Source organism: Rhododendron vialii, chromosome 6a (assembly GCF_030253575.1).
Source record: "Rhododendron vialii isolate Sample 1 chromosome 6a, ASM3025357v1".
Classification (NCBI taxonomy): Eukaryota; Viridiplantae; Streptophyta; class Magnoliopsida; order Ericales; family Ericaceae; genus Rhododendron; species Rhododendron vialii.
In genome coordinates this window covers 41144310-41165660 of record NC_080562.1, presented here as the reverse complement: position 1 = coordinate 41165660, position 21351 = coordinate 41144310, and the positions used below count along the sequence as shown (strand labels likewise).

Below are 21351 nucleotides of genomic sequence, written 5' to 3'. Positions count from 1 at the left end.
TAGGGAAACAATTTTTATGAGATAGACACCCAAAACCCTTATTTCATTGCTTCCATCAAACAAGGCCATCGCCATCAAAGGTAGAGCACTTGCCCATTCTGGTGACCCATGGTACTTTTCTCTCTCACCTTTTGCATCTTTATTTTTTGGCTCACATCTTCTCTCACCTCTTTCTTGGCTCCTATAAATCCCATTTGTAAAAAAATCCAACGATGAATCAATAATTTCATGTGGAATCCCGTTCCCATACAAATATATATATATATTATCATCAATCAATAGGAGAAATCCGTTCATCATGCATGAAGTACAAAATACAAACCAAAGGACAGTACGCCAATTGTGTAAGAGCCTACGAGATAATCAAGCCCAACAACTCAATCCCATAAGATAATTATTATTGGGATCACAATCACTATAAACCCAATCCAATAGCAAGTCCCATTAGGGGAAAAATAATCCCAACAAATTCACAAGGAAGAACACTCGCACTCAGGTGGAGAAACTCAAATTTATGACTTCTTATTGAGATGCAAGAGTCCGTCCAACTGAGCTACTTCAGTTTGTTATATAAACCTCTCCACAGGACCATATAACTCCAGTCTATACACATGTAGGTTAGGCAAACTAAGGTGGTTTCAAGATATTAGTCCAACTCATACACCACATGGATGGACCCAACAAACTAAACCAAATTAGTAGGTCGGTTACGTCGGTAGATGCATCAACGGATACAGCCCATTATGCCGGCATAATAGTACTAGTAATAAATTTTATTGTTGCTGAATGGAAATAATTGATAATTATAGCATCCAGGTTTAAACCATAATCTCCGCGATGCTACCTGAACATATAAATAGTTACATATTTTATACAGATTTTTTATGGGGTCCACATCGGGTCCCACACAAAGAATTCAAGCTCTTCATTAAATGCAAAACATTTTTTCAAGGGCTCCCGCAAAAAATCAGCTCAATCTGATACTTATAGATGCTCGATCGAATCGTCCAATTTTGTATTTTGATTTCCGGATAATGAGTAGGTAGATGATTGGATCAAGCATCTATAGATATTGGATTGAGGTGATTTTTAGCGGGGGTCATTGAAAAAATATTTTACATTTAATGAACGTCTTGAATCGTTTGTGTGGGACTTGAGGTGGACCCCACAAAAAATCTGTGTAAAATATGTACCCTATTTATGTGTGTACTTAGACTTTTCGATAATCTATAGGGGTATCTTGGTTTTACATTGAATAGGGTTGCCTTAAGTTCTCCTACAAAATTTTGGGTCGGAACTATTATCTAAGAACCACCACATGCTTCGAGCAAACACCGATAGAAGTTTCGTGAAAATCAAACCCACTGCCTGAGAAGCACGACGTTCAAAGTTTATGGAAAATTTACCACGAAACACGATTTACCGAATTGTAGGTCTCAATTGGAAAAGTTGGCACAATAATTGGACCCTGGCGATCCTGCTCCATCCGAGCTCTTCATATTCGGCAATGGACGGCTCAGATTTCACTTCGTCCAGACGACTGAGATCTATTCGGTCGAGATGGAATTTGAGCTGTCCATTGCCGAGCAAAGACGATCCGATTGACCAACATCCACACTGTCCCAGGGACAGCAGGGTCCCCCATTCCAATAATCGTAGGTCTCAAAAGTTGTCTAAATTGGAGAAATTTCAACTTTATTGCATCATCGTTATTGCATTGCATTTGTCAGAATCCATTGATCGCCATGGATTAAAATTCTAAAGAATGAGATTCCTGAGCATGTGCCCCTCGCGCTCATGGACCCAACCAATGAGTCAATCATGACCACATAAAATATTTGGATCACATCACATCCTCTATAAAATGGTGATCCCTCTTGTTTTTTGCAACTCACCTCTCATTTTCTCACACAACAAATGGCAAGAGCTCTCTCACACTACAATGGCAAATCTAGTTTCCTTTCTCTCTCTAGATCAAATCCCTGCCACCCATCACCCTCACCATTCTTTACTTTCAAGCCCATGATGGTCACTATGGCCCACAACAGCCAATCATCTTCTTACTGGGCCTCCATAGAAGAAGAAATTGAGGACCATCTCAAGCAGGCCATCCCGGTCCGGCCACCAACCGCCGTCTTCGAGCCCATGAACTGCCTAGTCTTTGCCGCACCAAAAACCAAGGCCCCGGCCCTATGCGTCGCCTCTTGCGAGCTTGTTGGAGGCCGTCGGGCCGAAGCCATGGATGCAGCTTCCGCACTCCACCTAATGCATTCGGCGGCCTATACCCACGAAAACCTTCCTCTAACAGACAGGCCCGATGCCAAGCCCATGATCCATCACGCTTATAACCCAAACATAGAGCTTCTCACAGGTGATGGAATTGTACCATTTGGGTTTGAGTTATTGGCCCGTGATGTTGGCCCGGCCCAAAACAATCTTGATCAGGTCTTACGGGTGATCGTTGAGATCACACGTGCCATAGGCTCACGGGGGATTGTCCACGGCCAATACAACGAGATCCAGGGAACTCAATCTGACGATGGAGAATTATGCAATGACGAGTGGATTGAATATGTGTGCAAGAAGAAGGAAGGTGAGCTGCACGCGTGTGGGGCCGCATGCGGGGCCATACTAGGAGGTGGAAGTGAGGATGAGATAGAGGGGTTGAGAAAGTATGGGCTTTATGTTGGCATGATATACGGGATTTTAAATGGGGTGGGAAGAAAAGAGAAGGGATTGGTGGAAGTGGTAGAGAAATTGAGAGCATTGGCTCTTGAGGAATTGGAAAGTTTCAAGGGTAGTAGTAATGTTGAGTCAATTTCTAGTCTTGTTGAAGTTAATATTTTCAATGTTTGAAGTGCTTTTTTTGTGTGTGTGTGTCAAAGTTGTCAATCCCGTACCGGTCAGCGTACCGTTTTCACTATTGGAATAGTACGTACCGGTACCGAACTGTATCTCGGTACCGTTCCGGATTTACCGCAATTAATATTTTATATATATCTACCAGGTTGCAAAATTTTAAGTATAAACATAAACAAAATGTAAGAAAGACTTTCAAGTTCCAAACAATAAATCAACAGATTCCATTCATTAAACCACTCATCTATTCTCAAACCAAGTTCATATGCAAACCAAGTTCTCAAAACATCTTAAACTACTCATCCATTAACTACTTCATCTTCCAACCAAGTTTAAACCATTTTCGTGAAACAAATGGCAGCAAAAAATTATCCAAAAAGACTCAAAACGAAATTACGAAACAGATCAGATCATTGAACATAGTTATAAGGATCTTGTTCTCCTCCAAAGTAAAAACTTCCATCGCCAACCCAATCATATTGACTCTCATTTTGAGCTGGAAGGTTGTCTTCGCCATCATCAAAGCAAGGCTCATCAACCAACGTTAGATTCTCAAGTGATGGTGGTTCAACAAGCTCCCACCCAAGATCCTCTCCAGCAAGTAGAGAAGGTTCTTCAGATATCCAATCCCCTATTACATCTATGTTGTCAAGACTAATCGGGTCAAAAGCATCCTTCCTTCGGCTAATATTCCTACAAATGCAAAACACATGTTTTCAATACATTTATGTAAACAATATTGTTATTTTTAAATTATGCAACTTTCAATAAAAATTGTACCTTTCTCGAAGTTTCAAGTTGTAACGAACAAACACAAGATCATTCAATCTTTTGTGTTCTAGTCTATTTCTTTTCTTAGAGTGGATGAACTCAAACGTACTCCAATTTCTTTCGCATCCTGTTGCACTACAACATTGACTAAGGATCCGAATTGCAAAACTTTGTAAGTCTCGACAATCGTTCCCAAATTGCTCCCACCATGCAACTATAATCAATAGTAATGATAAGTGTTATTTACACATGATGTACATCACAACACAAGTTCGAAACAAAGATACAAATGACTTGCTACAAAATAAACTTACCTGGATTGAGCCTCTCTCGTTGACGAATTGCAAGGGACATACCAAAGTGACCTGTTGACTGCTTATATTCTTCAAGTTGTTCACTTATTTTTTCTTGCATAAAATTGTCGGGCACCAAGACTGTAATAGCCATGACCAATCCTCTAGAAACATCTTTTTGCTTGGTGAAAGTAGGCCTGAAATAAATTCCAGGATTAAGAAAGCAACCGGCAGCATGAAGAGGACTATAAAGCTGTCTATCCCATCTAGCATCGACCACCCTAGTATACGGAGTGTACAATGAAACCCCGTTTTGCAACCTTGTTTTGATAGCCTCTTTCGCCTTATCCATGGCCTCATACAAATAACCCATAGAAGGCTTCTCTTCACTATCTGCAAGACGGAGAACCCTAACCAATGGATCACTAACTTTCACCACAGTTTGACATTCCGACCAAAACTCTCTATCTTCCAAGATAATCATACCAATCTCTTTCCCCGCAATACTTTTGGCATAACGAGACCCAACCCACTTATCACTAGTGAACATTTGATGAAGCTCTTTCTTGAATTTAAGCAAACATTGGAGACTTAGAAAATTTGTTGCAAACCTTGTAATCCCAGGGCGACACAAATCTCTTCCATTAGTGAAATCTTTCCTCATCAAGTTAACAACCCACGCATGATTATAGATGAACCTTGTGACTTTTTTTGCTTGTTGAATGACAGCATCAATACGGGGCAAGTGCTTCGGATTGGCGAAATTCTCCAACATCAAGTCTAGGCAATGGGCTGCACAAGGAGACCAAAAAAAGCTTCCATGCTTTGCTTGCAATCTTTTTCCCGCCGCTTTATAAGCAGCTTCATTATCAGTCACAAATTGCACAATGTTTTTTGGCCCAACAAGTTCAACTACTTCGTCAAAAATACCAAGTAAGGTGTCCGCATCCTTAATGAGGCCCGATGTGTCAACCGACTTCAAAAACATGCTGCCTTTAGGACTATAAACGAGAAAGTTTATGATTGGAACTTGTTTTTGATCAGTCCATCCATCTGCATGCCATGTCTGAACATCCATAAGTCTTTCAAGAATTTTCAATTTCGAGAAGATATGTTCTAATCTCCTGGACATTATTATGCAGTAGAGTACCTCGTAAGTCATGATAAGAAGGCCCCTTGAACCCCGGTCCAACAGCTAGCATCGCATCAATCATTGGTTGATAATATTTTGATAAAGCCCCATGAAATGGAACATTTGCATCATACCACCATCGGGCTACTGCCATTCTTGCATTATCGACGACTTCCTTAGATGCTAAAGCACTTCTTATGGATGGTTGAGCGCCTGGAGTTGTCCTTGGCGCGAAAAAACTACTCGGTTGCTTTCTTCTTTTGTTTCCCTCGTCTAGTGCCCCTTCTTTTCCTGTAGCTTGCTCATTACCAACTGATGAAGTATTGCCCATGAAAATATTCTCTTCCTCATCATACTCATCAAGTGAAGGCCCTCTTCCAATGTCCCTTCTTACCCTCTCTTTTCGTTCTTTTTCTCTCTTATAGTCTTCAACCAATTGTTTCATTTGCCATCTTACATCAGTAGGGACTTTTTTGCAAGGATCAACTTCCCCCTGAATCTCAGCAAGATGGTATTCTAATCGAGTGATTCCACCACCTTTAATATGCTTGTTACAATGGAGGCAAATTGTATTGTTCCTTTTACCAGGTACCATCCTCGCATGACCCCAAGCAAGATCATTGGATTTTGAAGGGGCAGATGGTAAGGATGTAGCACCACTAAAAGCATTATCATCAGTCATTTTTTTCTGTGAAAGAGCACAAAACCAAGATCCCAAAAATAAAGTAAAACAAAAAGGGGGAAAAGGTACTTATCAAAAAAAAGGGGGCCGGGGGGGGGGAGGAAAGGTAGCAACAGAGACATATACATCCCTTTAATTTAGGACTTGTTAACACACTTTATGGGTCTTCACATGATGACAATACTAATTATATTACTTCGTGTTCCGTTTAAGGACCGGTACGGTACGTACCGGCCGGTACGGAACGGATTTCACAACTTTGGTATGTGTGTCATGGGGAGGGAGTGATAGATAGCATTTGGAAGTGGTATTGATATATTATTTGTTATTCTTAATAATTTTTCCGTATCTTGTTTTCTCTAAATTTTTCGTAACCTGGGGTCCACAGTAAAAAACATGTACTTGCTCTTCAAGTAATCCATGCTGGACACGATCACCTGTAATCGTTGGGTAGGTGACGTCATGCATGATGCTCGGTGTTCACGTGACCGAACACATGCTCAAAAAGTGACACTGGGATGCCAAGGAGAATCCAGGTGGCTACTGAGTCACCTTTCAAGTCAGGCATGCTCCTGCCCGGCCCTACGGTTCCGACATACTAAAACTCACATGCCATGGGCTCAGGGCCGACCTTGGGGTGAGCCCAACAAGTCCCCGGGCTTGGGCAACCCCCCACCACGGGGCAACCAAAAAAATAAAAAATTTAACTAGCTAGTATGTAGTAAATACTTTAACTTGGGGATATAAATTCAATCAATTTGTTTGACCCAATGGAAAGGTTCGATTCAATGAGTGTCTAGAAGACAGTCTTCTAGAAAATGAAGAAAACTCTGAAGATCCATGTCCACTATGCTACTGCGTGGAAGTCCTCTCTCCTTTGTCTTTATTTTCCGGTCCAAGGAGCCCCCTCCTTTTTCTCTCCATAGATATCTTCTTCTTCTTTTTATTATTATTATTATTACTTCTTTTGATTTTATTTTTTTATGTGACCTCACTATTGAAAGTTAAAAGGCTTATTTGGTAAATAAACTTTATTGTAATTTTTTTTTTTTGTGTTTTGGTCAAACTATTTTACTTTCATATTTCTTTTGATTACAATAACTGATATAGACGTTAAAGTGTCTATATAGGTAAATATTACTCACTTAATTTTAACCTTACATAGTAAGCCTTTTTTTTGCTAAAAAAGTATTTGTAAAAATAATTGCTTCGACGGAGAATAATTTTCTGTATATAGTCAAAATCGCATAAAAATTTACCTTTGAACTACTATGTCTCACGAGAGATTAAGTAAATTGACTATGATCTTAATTGAAAATGAGCATAAATGGATCAGCTAAAGCACGATAACTTAATTGAAGATTTTACTTCAAGAAATGAAAGGGGAAGTGGTTTTCTTTGAATTGAATCGTTGTAATCATATAGCAATACAAGTATATAACCGGAGTTACATTTTGATTTTGATTTTTTGATACAATTCAAGCTAAAAGCATAACGTAACGTTGATTTTTGTTTTTTATTTTGACTTGTATGTCAATTATTTTTTTTATGACTTAACAGTATTTGGGTAATCAAATTTGGAGTCGGGCTTGGACATTCCAAACATCAGGAGCCGGTACTGCATGATGGGCTCTGGCGAGCAGTTGGGCCGTCTAAACTGGCCAAGTGCATTTGGCCCAAATGAGCCGAGCAAAGTGGGGTACCCATATTTTCAGGCCTAACACATTGCTCGGTTTGGCCCACTACGTAAAGGATTAAGAAAAAAAGGAAATTGACGGCCCATAACGTGTTTTGATAATTAATACCCGCCAAAGACATGTTGAGAACATTTGTTAATACTGAAAATATTATTGACGGATATTAATTATCAAAACACGTCATTGACCGTCATTTTCCCTTAAGAAAAAGCCAATGAAGTACTCCGAATTTGGGATCATTGGAAAGCACTTGCTGCCTAAAATGTCAGTTGTGAACTCTCAATAGTCAATGGCAGAGTTAGAATTGGAATTGGAATTGGACAAGGGCAAAAGTGGGAAGGCAAAGATGGGAGTCGTTCTCAAAACTCAAGCTTTCTTGGGGAAGAATGATTGGAATTGAAAAAAGTATATGCCAACAAATTTGGTGGCACGTCACTCTCCATTCTCTTATCGTCTTAAATCTTGCAATCCCACTGTTCAAGACCAGCTATTCTTAATTCTATTTTCGTCTCTATTTGCTGTCGAGCAATGTCACGTACACAGAAAATGTATCCCGAAAAGGTACATCAACAGTACAAATTTATTTTTTGAGTAATTTTGGGATACATTTTATGTGTACTTGGAATTATTGTTTGCCATCGCTTGCCATCATCATTGTCGTCTAGTAAGTGAAGACTGTTTTGACCTCTTGTGGGTCTGAATTGTTTTGATCTGGGTTGCAATTTCGTCCTTCACTAGATCCATAAAGATGTAGTATTATACAATAATACTTCGAGCACAGACATTTGGATACAAATTCAGATGGAGACGTGTACTGAGTCATCCGATGTATAAAAGACTGTAGAACGATTGTGCATGTGAACCAGAACTACGTGCGTTGAAACTTGAACGGGAATGCGTTGAATCCTTACGTGGATCTATGTGTGCCCAACACTCTTACATATTGTATAAGAGCCTCTTCCAATCACATATTTTGGAATTGGTTGACACCTTGATTTGGGGAATGGCCACTCTTAATATGGAATGGCCAAAAACTGTACATAGATTTCAATATCTTGAGTTGTTTATGCATGAGTTTGTATATATCATTGTGAAGAGCATGACAGGACAAATTAAATAAATTACTTATTCCACATAATCAAACAACAAAAGGAAAATAATTTCTGACAAATACCATTTTGGTTTTTAGGTATTACTATCAATACAACATTAAAAAATAATAATAATAAAAAAAACCAAATTTAGGTAAGAAGATAGAATCACAGGTAACAAAAGCTAGCAATTATTCCACATAAATTATTAACATCTGTAAATATTATATATATCGAAACTAGCCAGCTGTCGGCGGATCCTCTTATTAATAATCCACAAATAAGGTATATTTCTGCTCATGGTGTTATAAATAGAACAAAAGCCAGCAATAAAGATTGCAAGAAACATAGAATTATAGACTTTCTCTTCATGAGATTTTATATTAGAAGTTTAAGGAGTGAATAATGGTTGATTCTCTTCCTTACTACTCCCTTAGAGTACATAATTTACATGCATACAGATTGCGGTCACAAGCGCATTTTTGTAATTTTACTATCGTCGCATTCAACCGCGAAGCTAGGATTAGATCCGTGCATGACTGGGACAGTCTCTAGAATCATAATTTGAGAATGGTCATGGCTTTTAAAGTACATCATGGTTCAAAACTTCAAGCACTGAAATCACTACTACCTTTCGATTTCAGATACCGTAATTATCTCGTATATATTAATTGGATGACTAGAAATTAGTATGGGAAACTTAGACAGTGTCCTCTTCACCAAAAAAAAAAGAGAAAGGGAAAAAGAAGAATTCAAACCCATGGATTAATGACGCTTATTGAGTGCCAAATCCGCACTGAAATAGTGAAATGGAGCTTCCTTTCTCAAGAAACAGATTGTCCACAATACAGTATCTGAGAATCTCAAACAGATTACCACTGAGGAGAAAGAACAAGAAGATCAGAAACCTATTTACAATAACATGTATGACAACAATCAATCCCCAATTCTAACCTGACTTCATTGGCATCCATGTCTTTAACAATCAGATTACCAATCATTTTGACGAAGTTTGTATCTCCATCATGATAACCATGAACATGATGATGATGATGATGGGTATGTATGTTAATCAAGAAAACCAGTTCTGCTTAACACAGCATTCCTCACCCTACTGAGATCTCTCCCTTTGAGAGTCCTCCCAGCCCCTTCACAGACAGAGAAAGAAGTTGCCTGGCTCCTTCCATGCTTCCTAGCAACCCATTCATGTGGAGGCATCATCATCATCATGTTCCCATCTGAATCATCACCATCACCATCATCATCTTCATCACTATCCCAACTAACTTTCATGACCCCATTACCAGTACAATTACCACCATCACCACCACCACCATCATCATCATCATGCCATGAATCTTTCTTTGAGTTCTTCCCATATATCTTTGACCAATCAGGTATCTTCACAGGAGCCGATTGCTGAACTATTTTGGGTTCTTGGGTACTACTGCTATTGGTGCTCCTTGGAATCATTTTGGCAGCAGAGGGGAGCCGCCTTGGAGTGATAGAAGGAGAGGATTCGGATGAAACTACAGGTTTGGAATAAAAATCTTTACTTTGGCTGAAAACAGCCCAAACATCTTCTTCTTGAAGTTCTTCATTCCTCCATGACGTCCAACCACTGCTACCACCATACCTTCCCTCCATGAGAGACTTCCCTGAAAAACCCACAAATCAAAGCACTTTTTAAGATGCTAAAAACTGTTCTTTTTCTTTCTTGGTATTCTTTTCCCTCTAAAAATATGAAAGAGATGTCTGCAGAGAGAAATACCCATATGAGGTAATCATGAACTAGTCTAGTAAAAGCCAGTATTTTTACCTTTTTTTTCTGGATTCCAAGTTGTAACTTGTTTAGAATTCTGAAAAGAGAATCTGCAACATGAGAAAAGTAAGTGTTTCTATTCTGAGAGTCTTGAGAGAGAGAGAGAGAGAGAGAGAGAGAGAGAGAGAGAGAGAGAGAGAGAGAGGGTGTTAAGATGGATCACCGTTACTGATTCATATTTTCATAAGTTTTTCTCAGCTGATATATTTCTGAAGGGCATTTATAAAACCCGCAGACAGAGATAGGCACAAACAGCAACAGCAAGAGTAGGACAGACCTGACTTTGTCCTTTCATCAAATAAATCATGGGTCTGAAAGATCTTTTACTTTTTTGATTACTTGACTTCTGATGGGGAAAGCCCAGTGATTTACCTAATTAAGCTTATGATGAAATAACCAAATTCACGGTACGTATTTCCTCCCAAGAGAAACTCTTTGAAGTCTCTGTCTCCATCTATGGAACTCAAAAGGAGAAAGGGGAAAAAGCTCCAAATTGGGATGGGGAGAGAGAAATGAGTAACTGAATAGAAAGGAAGCTGGACAGAGTGTGCTTTCTTGGTCACTGAGTCCACTTGGTTTTGAGAATGAGGAACAATGGGTTGTGAATATTCTGGTTTTATAATCTCTCAGCAGAGTGATTAATGTCACTTTCTTCCTTCTTGTTTTTTTATAAATACGTGTTCGGATCAGCTTTCACGTATCTTGACCAATCCTGGGGATCATAAACCCACCATCCACTAGCTAGTGCCCCACTTAAAGCCGAAACAAATGCTCTGTATGGACAGACTCCAAAAGAATTGATCGCACCTGAGAGACTTCGAACCTGAAATCTTAAAAGAAGCAAAACCTTAAGTCATAGGCGAACCCTTGGTTAATTTTAACCGGGCTAGGTAAGGCATCAAAGGATTAATATTGTCACTTTCATTATTAATAAGAAAAAAGAAAGCAAGTTATATGATGCCCAGTGGACTTTCCTTGTTCCTTCTCCAGATTATCATTTCCGATGGTAATTTTGACTTAAACCAGCAGGGTTATTCTTTAATCCCACTTGCTAAGGCTGTAGTGCAATGCACGTGTAATCTGGTCATAGTTAAAGATATCACATTAAACTAATCTTTGTTTTTCATATTTTTAATTTTATCCCGCCTACCAAATGTCCAAACAGTCGTAGTGCAGTGCACATGTAATTTTTGGTTTTGGGCATTGTTAAAGAGATATCATATTCAATTAAACCTTGTTCTCGTCTTTTAACTTTTTTCCTGCTTGTGAAATGCCAAACACCCACGTCTTCTTTTTAGTTTTTGTTTAATGAGAGGTTAAGGGTTTAGGACTTGCCATTCTATATTAGATTTTTTCCTTTAACGTGGAGTGTCTCGGGCCAGCTTTTCTTCAGTTTGAATTAATCTCTATAGCCCCTCCTACAGCTCTTTCCATGCATGCACTTGAGGTGAGGTGAGAGTTGCTGGCAAGAAGAATCGTATCGAAGACCTTAAGAGAAAGCAAACTCTTAAGTCCTAGGCAAATCCATTGAGGTTAATTCTACATTAGGGCTCCGTTTGTTTGGGTGTAAAATATTTTCCGGTAAAATGTTTTATCTATTTTCCGGTGTTTGATTGTGTAAAAAATGAGGAAAACATTTTACATGTAAAACATTTTTCATTAATTGGATGAAATTATTTACCCTTAAATCTTCCGTAAGTTATTTTCGAAATGAACCCGTTGCCTTCTACTGCAATTTTCACTGCTCAGCTTCCTCGATCGTCAGTCCTGATCCACGTTCAATTCCAATATTCTCAAATCTCTCCACCGTTAGCTCCCTCTCTATCTCTCTACATTATTTTGTCAAAATTTTAAAATATTTTCAAGTGCCAACCAAACACTGGAAAAAAAAAGTTTAAAATTTATTTTCTAAATAAACATTTTATATGAAAAATATTTTACATCACTATAAAACATTTTACATTGAAACAAACGGAGCCTAGATTTTGTTCTATGAACTGATTCAATACTCCAGTATTTATCGCTGCCCAGTTTTTTTGATCTCAAGCACTAAAAGGCATTTGCTAATTCACAAAGTCATCACGCTTGCATGTTGTCGATATTATTTCACAGGCTAACCTTACTTTAGTTTTTTTTCTAAACATTATTACAAGCTTCAAACACATAGAAACAAAATGCAAGAACCACGAAATCTTTATTGCCAAGAAAACAAGAATGTCATAAACAAGAAAATGGAAAGAAATAGTTGGGGTGTAAAAACAGAAATTTTAATGTTTCAAGACTAATTGGGAAGTTTCTAAGACGGGTAGTGATGATAGTCAGAAAGAGTGTACCGACGGGGAATGGTTGGTGTACGCACGGTTACCCCTTGCAAGGAGAGAGGCAGTTATCGAGAATCAAATCCGTGATCTTCGGGCCACAACGGGACAGTTTTACCGCTGTGCCAACTCCGCCCATCGGTAATGGCCGGCCAGAAGATCTGACAAAAAATAACCCATTGACAGCGAACCTTTTGATGGAAGAAGCATAGCCGTCCGTCTACGTGACCCACATGCAGCAATTGGGAAGCCGTCATTCAATGAACTTGACCTTTCCTTGGACAAGTCGAGACAAGCACAGTAAATGGCATCTTCAGCAAAATCAAAATAGATTCAACACATTTCATTCTCTTAGAAGAAAAAGAAAAGAATCTTGAAGAATTAAATCTTCCACAGAAATGCTATTGATGGGATGGCCAGATTCATTCACTTCACTAGATTCCTTTTCTTGGTGTTTTAAAATCCAGCTTCCAATAGGAAGGGTGGCGGCCATCAAATATACAGTTCGGTCACACAAGGGCTGCCAAAAGGCAAGGCATTTAGAAATCGTGTGCTTGAAAAAAAAATCTCTCTAACAGTCCTCAAAAAGTTGCAAAGGATAATCTAGAGAACAAAATTTGCCCCTAGGAGCCCTCGAGGTAGATCTATGTTACATGTATCCTTCTATGGCTCAAATATTTGTGTAGACAGTCAACATTGGGATAGGGGGTAAAATCCGTGTCTGACGTATTTAGTTGGATAATCACCTTGCAATCTTATTTCGTGTGACACGAATTTTCTACCAACTATGCACGAAACTCATATATAATGTATGGAATGTCTTAATACACTTTTGTAGATACTATTTATCTGAGAAATGCCAAATGTTCTGGTGTATCCCAATTCCCAGTGCCGTAAAGATGAAAATTTGATAGTAAATGTATTACTGGTCCTGGAAGCTCATTCTTGTGACTAGAACCTGCGACACATTCCACATCGTTTAAAACTCAAAAAAAAAAAAAAAAGTAAACGGCATTGTGTTTTTTTTTTTTTTTGGAGGCTAAGGGAGCTTCAAATCCTCTCTTGGTGCTGTGTTGGCACGTTTCGGCCCTGAGTCAACCTTTCAGTTGCCATGCCATCTTCATTCACTGCATCAAGTAGTAAAGAACTTGTAATTGTTCTCTTTTATTACGGTGACGACACGGTCATCGTAATCGATTGAATGAGAAGGTATCTGCTGCTTTATCCCAGAGGGAATTTCAGGAGATTTGGCGTCATGTTTCTGCTTTATGCTCGAATTCATTGAAACCGGAGATACTCTTACTTTCCCACAACTCTTTGGGATGCTCAATCTAATTGAGACCTTATTCATTTTCACCTAACCTGATGATGACATTTTCGAAACTCATTGATGGACTTCCTTCACGATTATTCTTGTAATGCATTGCGATTGGAACGTGGTCGTTGCTGCTTTAACAAGAACATATCTGCTCCTTGATTGAATTCATAACACGTACAAGAGGCAAGATCATTTGTATCAGCTGAGAAATCAGAAACCCTTAGCCCTGGAAACCAAGGTCAAATTCCGCAGCTTTTCTGGTTCTTCTTTTCCTCCCTCCAACCCTTGTGTTCAGACAAGTATTTGACATAGTCAGTATTGCTAAACTTTGAGCTGAGTAAATGAGATTCATCCAAATGGTACAGCAGAAAATTTGCTCCATGTTCAAATACGGAAACAGGATGTGCACATCTGACACTCTGCAGAGCCTCTTGCATTGGGCTGCCTTTCTTCATACTAGGCTTATAAAAACAGCAATTCAAAAAGATAAAGAACAGGCAACAAAACATCTGAATGGAATAGCACGATTGGATGAAGATATCCATCAACAAAGGTTAAACCATGAGAAATTAGAAGTTCAATATGCTACGTAACAATAGCTCCAGGTGCCGACTTGTCTGCTAGTTTGTGCTCATAGATATTGTTCAGTTTATACCTACAAAGGAGCAAGTATCAGGAAGAAAGGATTAACCAGCATAACACACCACTTTTATCAATGGGTCGAAAATATGGAAAAGACTATTTGAGAAGTAAATTGTACCGGAACTGAAAAAGTAGAAACGGTAAAGGAGTCTGAAAATATACGATGCTTCCTTTTTCCAAACGCAGAGTTGGTGATCCAGGATAGCTATGCACAGAACAGGCAAGACTAATACGTGCAATATTCTGCCATTTGGAAATATTATACGGCCATTACAATATCCATGTGCATGTCATTGGTCAACCCTGAACCTGACACTCATGCATATGGTGAAACATACAGTGATACTATTAACCCCGATCAGATAGCATCGATTTACATTAACTTATAGAAGTTGAAAAGCTGTTCATGACAGAATCATAGCACGGTTACAGAGCAAGACTGCCATGTCTATTTCATCAAGCAGATGAAATCTGGGTGTACTATAGTCGACAAACACAGGAAAAGCCTAAGTACGGCATTCTGATTACGTTTATCTTTTGCTAGGTTTTAAACACCTTTACGCCTAATCTTTCAGCTTTCAGCTGAGCAACCGCTATCTCAAGCTTGCTTGTTCTCACTTCAAGTTCTGATAGTATATCAGTTGTGCTTTGGGTACTGATATTCCCTCCATTGTTGGCAATGCTCACCCCATCACTTGGAATTCTGTCACTACTCTCAATCATATTTGCACAGGGTCTATGTGGTCCTCCAATCATTACTTCACCCCTCGTAGTATTTTTTCCGTGTTCCACCTGATATTCCATCTTTTTACCAGCAACATTATCCGGAGTTAGAGATGAAGGAATTTGAGGTTGAGGGCATAGAAAACGCTTTCCATTACCAGACATTCTCTTTCCTGCACTGTCCACAAGTCTGTGTTTATCTTTTCCAACAGGTTTCGCTCCTTTATTAACCCTCTTTCTCTTGGGATGTGTAAGCAAGACATCATTTTCCACATTCTTTCCTTTTGGAATCTGGAGCGATTTTTCTGGACTCTTGGTGTTGCTCTTTTCGTCCTTTCTACCAGATTTTGCTGTGTTGACCCTCTTTCTCTTGGTAGGAGCACCCAAGGCATCATTTTCCACATTCTTTCCCTTTGGCTCTTCAGGTGGTTTTCTCAGGCTCATGGTAATGCTCTTTTCTCCATTGGCTCCCTTTACCGCATCTTTCTGAGCTAACTTTAATTGCTTCCACCACTCTAAATATCGAGTCGTTACATCCGACTTATACAATCTTGATGGAACATACAGCCTTCCATCTTTAATTGGCCTGCTGTAATTTTCCCAGGCAGCTTCAGGAATGTCATTGAATCGAGGCACCAGACCAGGAAGATCTTGATCCATCCCAAATTGCATTGCAACGCGATGAGGAAGATAATGTTCTAAGCTGTCAAAACCCACCAACTCAAAAATCCTCAAATTCACCAACTCACAAGGCCTCAAAAACCGAGCAAATGACACAAAATCCTCATCCGTCCCCAAACAAAACGATATCCACTCTTCTCTTTCTTTGTAAAACTTAGGAAACACCCAGTTATTCTCAGAAATGGCGTAAGGGCGCCACTGGAAACATTCCCTGGCAGAACTTAGAGCCAGACCGACATTCGCAATATTCTTCTTCTTCACATTGTTCCACTTAGCCAATCTTGGCTCACCAGGATTAAGGGGATTAGGTCGAGGCCTCAACGTGGGAAATCTCTCCCAAGCCCAAATCTGTACCAATTTCATTGGAGCCCATAGATTGAGCCCTACATTTAGCACCTTTTCTGAAAAGATAGCATTTTTCAACAGCCTCAAATCTCGATAAAGCCACGAGAGAACTGCGGGAGCAAGGGCAATCCTCGTCCCTCTTGCTAAATGAATAGCTACATTGAGAACATGCTTACGAATTAAGTCCACACTGGATGGGAAAACATGCCTAGACAACCAGAGTACAAGAAATGCTTCGTGCTCAATTTCGGTCCTGCTTTCCATGTAATGCCTCGCCCAATCGTGCTGTCTGGCTATAGTAGCCTTACCCCGTGGGATTTCCCTCCTTCCCTTCATTAATTTATCGTAAATTTCTTTCAACTCTCTGTTTTCAAGAGGGGTTAAAACAGATTTCCCCAATACAGAAAAACCTCCCAATACCAAAACATCCTCTAAAGTAATAGTCCCCTCTCCCCAATCAAAAACAAACGTGTTTGTATCAAAACACCACTTTTCTGCCAAACCCATAACTATATCTTTATCAATCCGTATATGGTAAGTGGAATTCACGATTGCTTCTTAAATTCCAGCCTTTTTCCAAGTGGATTGGTGAACAAAATGCATATGATCGAACCAAGATTTCCACTTGCGGAGAGGGTCTTGACAGCCCCTGAATTCCACATTCAATGGAGGATTGATAAAGGTGGGACTTGTTGAAGTTGGAGAGTGAAATGTACCTGAAGGAAGCTCAAAGACTGGCAATCAATTCGAGCGAGGAAGAAAGTTTCATCAAAGAAAGATCTTTCCTTCACGATTTAGGGGCTAAAGATACAAATTTATCCTGTGAAAAAAACTGTTAGAGAAAAAGTTTCTTATGCTCTTTCTAAGGTTTTACTCTCATAGTTTCAGGCTTTTCAGTATTATTTACTTTTCGTGATTTTTTTACTTATTTGTTCGTTTTGAGATCAATCATTTATCCCAACAAAAGGAATTAGAAAAGTATATAGATATAGACTGAATATAAAAAGAAGTTTCATATAGCATGACACGGTAAAAAAAAAAGAAAGTTCAGTAATTTTTCATTGTTAGTCATTTTTTTTGCTAAAAAATGTAGGCCGACGACAATAAAGCCAAAGAAAGAGAGTTGTTTGGTATTTTTTTTCATCCTTACTTGGTGGCGACACTACCGCTATGGTTGTGGGCAGTGGGGTCTTGTGACTCCATGGGACAAAATGGAATTGCTAGTACTATGCAATATAAAATTGAATTGGTAGGATGTCAACCCATTCAAAAAATGACATCGACCACTCCTTAGTGTGCAAAATAATGGATAATTCGATGAAAGTAAATGAGTTTCCCACTCTCCTTTGTTTGAATTGCACTCATTTTTTGTTCTACTGCATGTGAATTTTTTATGATGCCCTTTCATATCTAAAAACTTTGACAAATGAGAGGGTCACTTCCCCCGCTTGTCATGATCAATCGGACTGAAAATTGGCCTCACCTCCAGAGCCCCACTTTTTGGATAGAGACTAATCTGTTAACTTTCAAGCAGCTCTCACGTGAAGATTGACTTCAGGTCATCAACCAATCGATCATCTCTACACCGCACCCTCACTATATGATATTCTCACAAGAAAACTAGGTCAATAGAAGGGAAATAGATAGGTTCACGATCCTTATTTAGGAATAGCGCAGGATAAGTAAATAAAGGAATTAAAAGCGGACTTCCATCCCTTTGAGTATCCGTACTATATATCTTGTTAGAACCTTCCTACTAGGATAGGAATGCTAACAGCTAACTAGCTCATATTGTATAGGAAAATAATCAATCCTTTCATGGGTAATTTTGTAGCTTCAGCAAGAGGATAATTTGTACGGGAAATAATACAAGAGATTTTCGACCCCATGAGACAAAATTTCACTCTTTTTGCTTTTTAGTCATAATTTTTTGGTTTTCAAATTCTCCTAATTCAATGCACAAATATGAGTAAAAACTTTAGTAATAGCAAAGTCGTAAATTTGAAGTTGTGAAATTTACGTTCAAAAATTTGAGTAAGGGTTTGAACTCAAATTTGGTATGGGTTTGGGCAAGGAGTGGAGGAATGTCTTGGGTGATTTTTACACAAATTTGAGTTTAAGTTAAGATTTGTGTAAAGAGGGGAGATGCTTTAACAAAAATCCAAAAACGACAGAAATTAATACCAAAAAACAAGAACTCAGAGAGAAGAGGTACGTAGTTGGAGTTGGAGAGAATAATGTACCCGAAGGAAGGTGACAAACTGGTCCTTTAATGGAGGTGACTGAGGGCTTCAGGAAATGGGCGGGTCTGTGAGATGGGTTTCCACCAGAGGGTGATACCATAAGCTCTTCTCTTTCTTCAATGATTGCATCTTCTGGGTTTTCCCCCATGGGTAAGGTAATGGAGGCTATTGATTTCTATGGCTTCCTCTGGTTTGAAAGGTTTAACGGAGAGAGAGAGAGAGAGAGAGAGAGAGAGAGGGTCTTTGGTGATCTTTTGATAGCGAGTTCCAAGCACTTGGCAATTCTTGGTGCGTTGGGATGGGAAGCGCATCGAAAGCACAGGTTGTGTTTTGGCAAGTTTTGGCGCGTTGCGACTAGGAAGTGCATTGAAAGCACAAGTTTTGTCTTGGTCCTTTTGGAGTCAGTTAAGTCAACTGGGGATGCTGCTGACTTGGATCGTGCATCTAACTGCTTAAATTTCATCTCGATAATAAATGATTTTCAAACATTAATTGTTGAGATAAAATTCAAGCCGTTGGATACACGATCTAATGGCTCGAATTGCGTATAGCATTGTGTTGTACACAGGATAGGCTATGCCCAACACCTTTATCCATATTCTATAACATATTTTCGTGGAATAAATACACTTAGCATTGGGTTCGCAAAAATGTGTGATAAATAAGAATGTACCAAGTGATGGTGCCAGGAGACCTTCAAATAATTTTTTCAGTGTTTGCCTGGGGCTTAATTGTTTCGAAATTTTTGGAGAAAAAATTGAGAGAAGAAAAAGCGACAAGTAGTAAGAATGTAGGATGGTAAACGAGCTAAATGAGCTGAACAAAGAGATTACTCGAACTCAATTTGAAAATTTAACTAGCTCTAAGCCAAACTTGTTTATCAGATGAGTCGATTCTAAATAATTTTTAATGAAGTCAAAAGCAAACTGATCTCAAACACCACCTTTCATGGAAGAGGTGCTCGACTTTTGTTATAACTACTAACAATTAACCCCTAACATTCTACCATATGGCAACAAAAAAAACGCAAATTGATCTCGAATAGTTTGAATTTCTTTACATAAGTTGAACGAGTAGAGTAGTAGCTTGTTCAACATTAGTTTGACACTTTGATGAGCACCCAATATTGTAGATATTTGGTGTGACTAGTCCCGTTTTATATTGCTTTAATAGTGATATTACACATAAGGTAGGTTTTTGTATGTTTTAGGTAATTCGTATAAAAAATGCGCGTTTGAACGCCAAGGAATGCTCCGGATGCAACCAAGTACTCAAGGCCACGTGCCACCCTGTTGTGGCACTTGAAGAGATGGTTTGGAGGTTGCTCGGGTCACCCAAGGGTCAAGGGAATTGTAGGAGAAGTGAGGATTTTACCAAAACTACTTATCTTCCGACCAACTGAGGGTAGAATTGTCATATCTTTTGATGTACAAAGTACTTTTGATCCAAACCATTTGCGTTAGAAAGTAGACTCGACAAGCTTTCCAAGGTACAAAGAACACTCAAATTCGAGTTTAGGAGTGTCTAGAGCGAGCCCGCGATGTTGCCCAAAAAATCTGTCAAGTGGGTACCGATACTAGATGTCCAGATATCAGTTTTTCCAGCCCGTTGAAGCTTGGTACCAGTATTGACGGATTTCCAGTACCGGTACTACCTGGGAAAATCTGCATATTTTTGTTAACTTTTTAAACCTTCCATTTATGAAAAATTTTCCACTTATGAAATGTTTTTTGGATATTTTAGGAACCTTTTGGTCTTTTGTAAGGGATATTTTGCAAGCTCTATAAATAGGACTGTATGCCTTTTCTGAGGGGATGGCTATTAGTTAACTTTAGGCCTATGCTTTAAGTCTTTCATTTTTCTAGGAACTCCATAGCTAGCAAGCTTTCTCTCTTAATTTCCTTCAAGAACTTTAGTAAGTCTTTGTCGTTTGTTAATTTCTCGCTTATTAAAGTTGCTCGTATGGACTAGATTCTCCTTAATATCAAGTTTATTTTCATTTTCGTCAGTTAAATATGTTTGTCATTTCTAGCTTTATGCTTAATCTTTCTAGATTGTTGTTGGTTCTCGAACTCTTGGGCTTAAAATCATGGTTTTCGAAATTGGATTAACTTAGCCATTTTTGGTCTAAACGAGGGGAGTTAACTTCTTGATATGCAGTTTAGTCAAGCGGTCTTGGCACGCGGCATGCCTAGAGCTTGTGGCTTCCTATGTGTTCGATATATTCATAAGTAAAACAAATTGGTTTAATTCCGATAAATCACATCTTTTGATAAAACATAGTCTTTAAAGCCAAATCTTTCGAGTGTCAGCGCGCGGTCATGACTCTCACTTGAGTTATAATCGAAGAATCGATATCGGCCTAAGTCACGGGAAGGATGATCCTTAGACTTGCCTCTTTTAGTTTATTAAACACATTTCTAGTCTTTTTCCTTAGTATTTCCACTTTCAAAACAAAACCAAGTTGGCTGTCTTAAACTCCGAAATCCTTACAAACTACAATCCGATTAAACTATTTTCGATTCTCTGTGGGTACAATCCCGGGCTTTTCGGTTATTATGCTATCAACGACCTAGCCCTACGTTTGGGTTTTTTTAACCTTTTTGGAAGGCAAGGTTGTGGCGTAAACACACTTCAACAAAATGTTCAAACCTGATTTGCTTATGTACCAAATCAATTTTGAACAAGCTTTTTATGAGCGAACATGAGCTCAAATTTAAGTAGTTAATTTGTT

General features: G+C 38.9%; 3 protein-coding genes across 4 annotated transcripts; 1 reads left to right on the top strand and 2 right to left on the bottom strand.

The window, feature by feature from the left end:
- Positions 1 to 1872: 1872 nt before the first annotated feature.
- On the top strand, positions 1873 to 2997 carry LOC131330498 (heterodimeric geranylgeranyl pyrophosphate synthase small subunit, chloroplastic-like). The gene has a single exon (XM_058364106.1). The coding sequence runs from the start codon at positions 1918 to 1920 to the stop codon at positions 2854 to 2856; it is 939 nt and encodes a 312-aa protein (XP_058220089.1). The 5' UTR covers positions 1873 to 1917; the 3' UTR covers positions 2857 to 2997.
- A 108-nt stretch (positions 2998 to 3105) lies between these two features.
- LOC131330497 (uncharacterized) lies at positions 3106 to 5097 on the bottom strand. The gene is made up of 3 exons (XM_058364105.1): positions 3945 to 5097; positions 3640 to 3844; positions 3106 to 3552 (listed from the first exon to the last, which is right to left on the bottom strand). Exons 1-3 carry the CDS (start codon positions 5083 to 5085, stop codon positions 3270 to 3272), a joined length of 1629 nt encoding a protein of 542 aa, XP_058220088.1. The 5' UTR covers positions 5086 to 5097; the 3' UTR covers positions 3106 to 3269.
- Positions 5098 to 9322: 4225 nt separating this feature from the next.
- Positions 9323 to 10941, bottom strand: LOC131330496 (protein S40-5-like). Of its 2 annotated transcripts, XM_058364103.1 has the most exons (3): positions 10511 to 10941; positions 10345 to 10397; positions 9323 to 10183 (listed from the first exon to the last, which is right to left on the bottom strand). In XM_058364103.1, the coding sequence occupies exon 3, from the start codon at positions 10170 to 10172 to the stop codon at positions 9594 to 9596; it is 579 nt and encodes a 192-aa protein (XP_058220086.1). In that variant the 5' UTR covers positions 10173 to 10183; positions 10345 to 10397; positions 10511 to 10941; the 3' UTR covers positions 9323 to 9593. The 2 variants fall into 2 exon arrangements, with proteins under 2 accessions (XP_058220086.1, XP_058220087.1); XM_058364104.1 differs by lacking the exon at positions 10511 to 10941 and having other exon boundaries at positions 10345 to 10470.
- Positions 10942 to 21351: the final 10410 nt, after the last annotated feature.

Bases quoted from the DNA above. Each gene is read 5' to 3' on its own strand.
- LOC131330498 (XM_058364106.1), top strand. From the start codon at position 1,918: ATGGCAAGAGCTCTCTCACACTACAATGGCAAATCTAGTTTCCTTTCT.
- LOC131330497 (XM_058364105.1), bottom strand. From the start codon at position 5,085: ATGACTTACGAGGTACTCTACTGCATAATAATGTCCAGGAGATTAGAA. The intron at 3,845-3,944 runs GTAAGTTTATTT...TATTGATTATAG, and splicing joins ACGAGAGAGGCTCAATCCAG to TTGCATGGTGGGAGCAATTT. The intron at 3,553-3,639 runs GTACAATTTTTA...TTGCATTTGTAG, and splicing joins AACTTGAAACTTCGAGAAAG to GAATATTAGCCGAAGGAAGG.
- LOC131330496 (XM_058364103.1), bottom strand. From the start codon at position 10,172: ATGGAGGGAAGGTATGGTGGTAGCAGTGGTTGGACGTCATGGAGGAAT.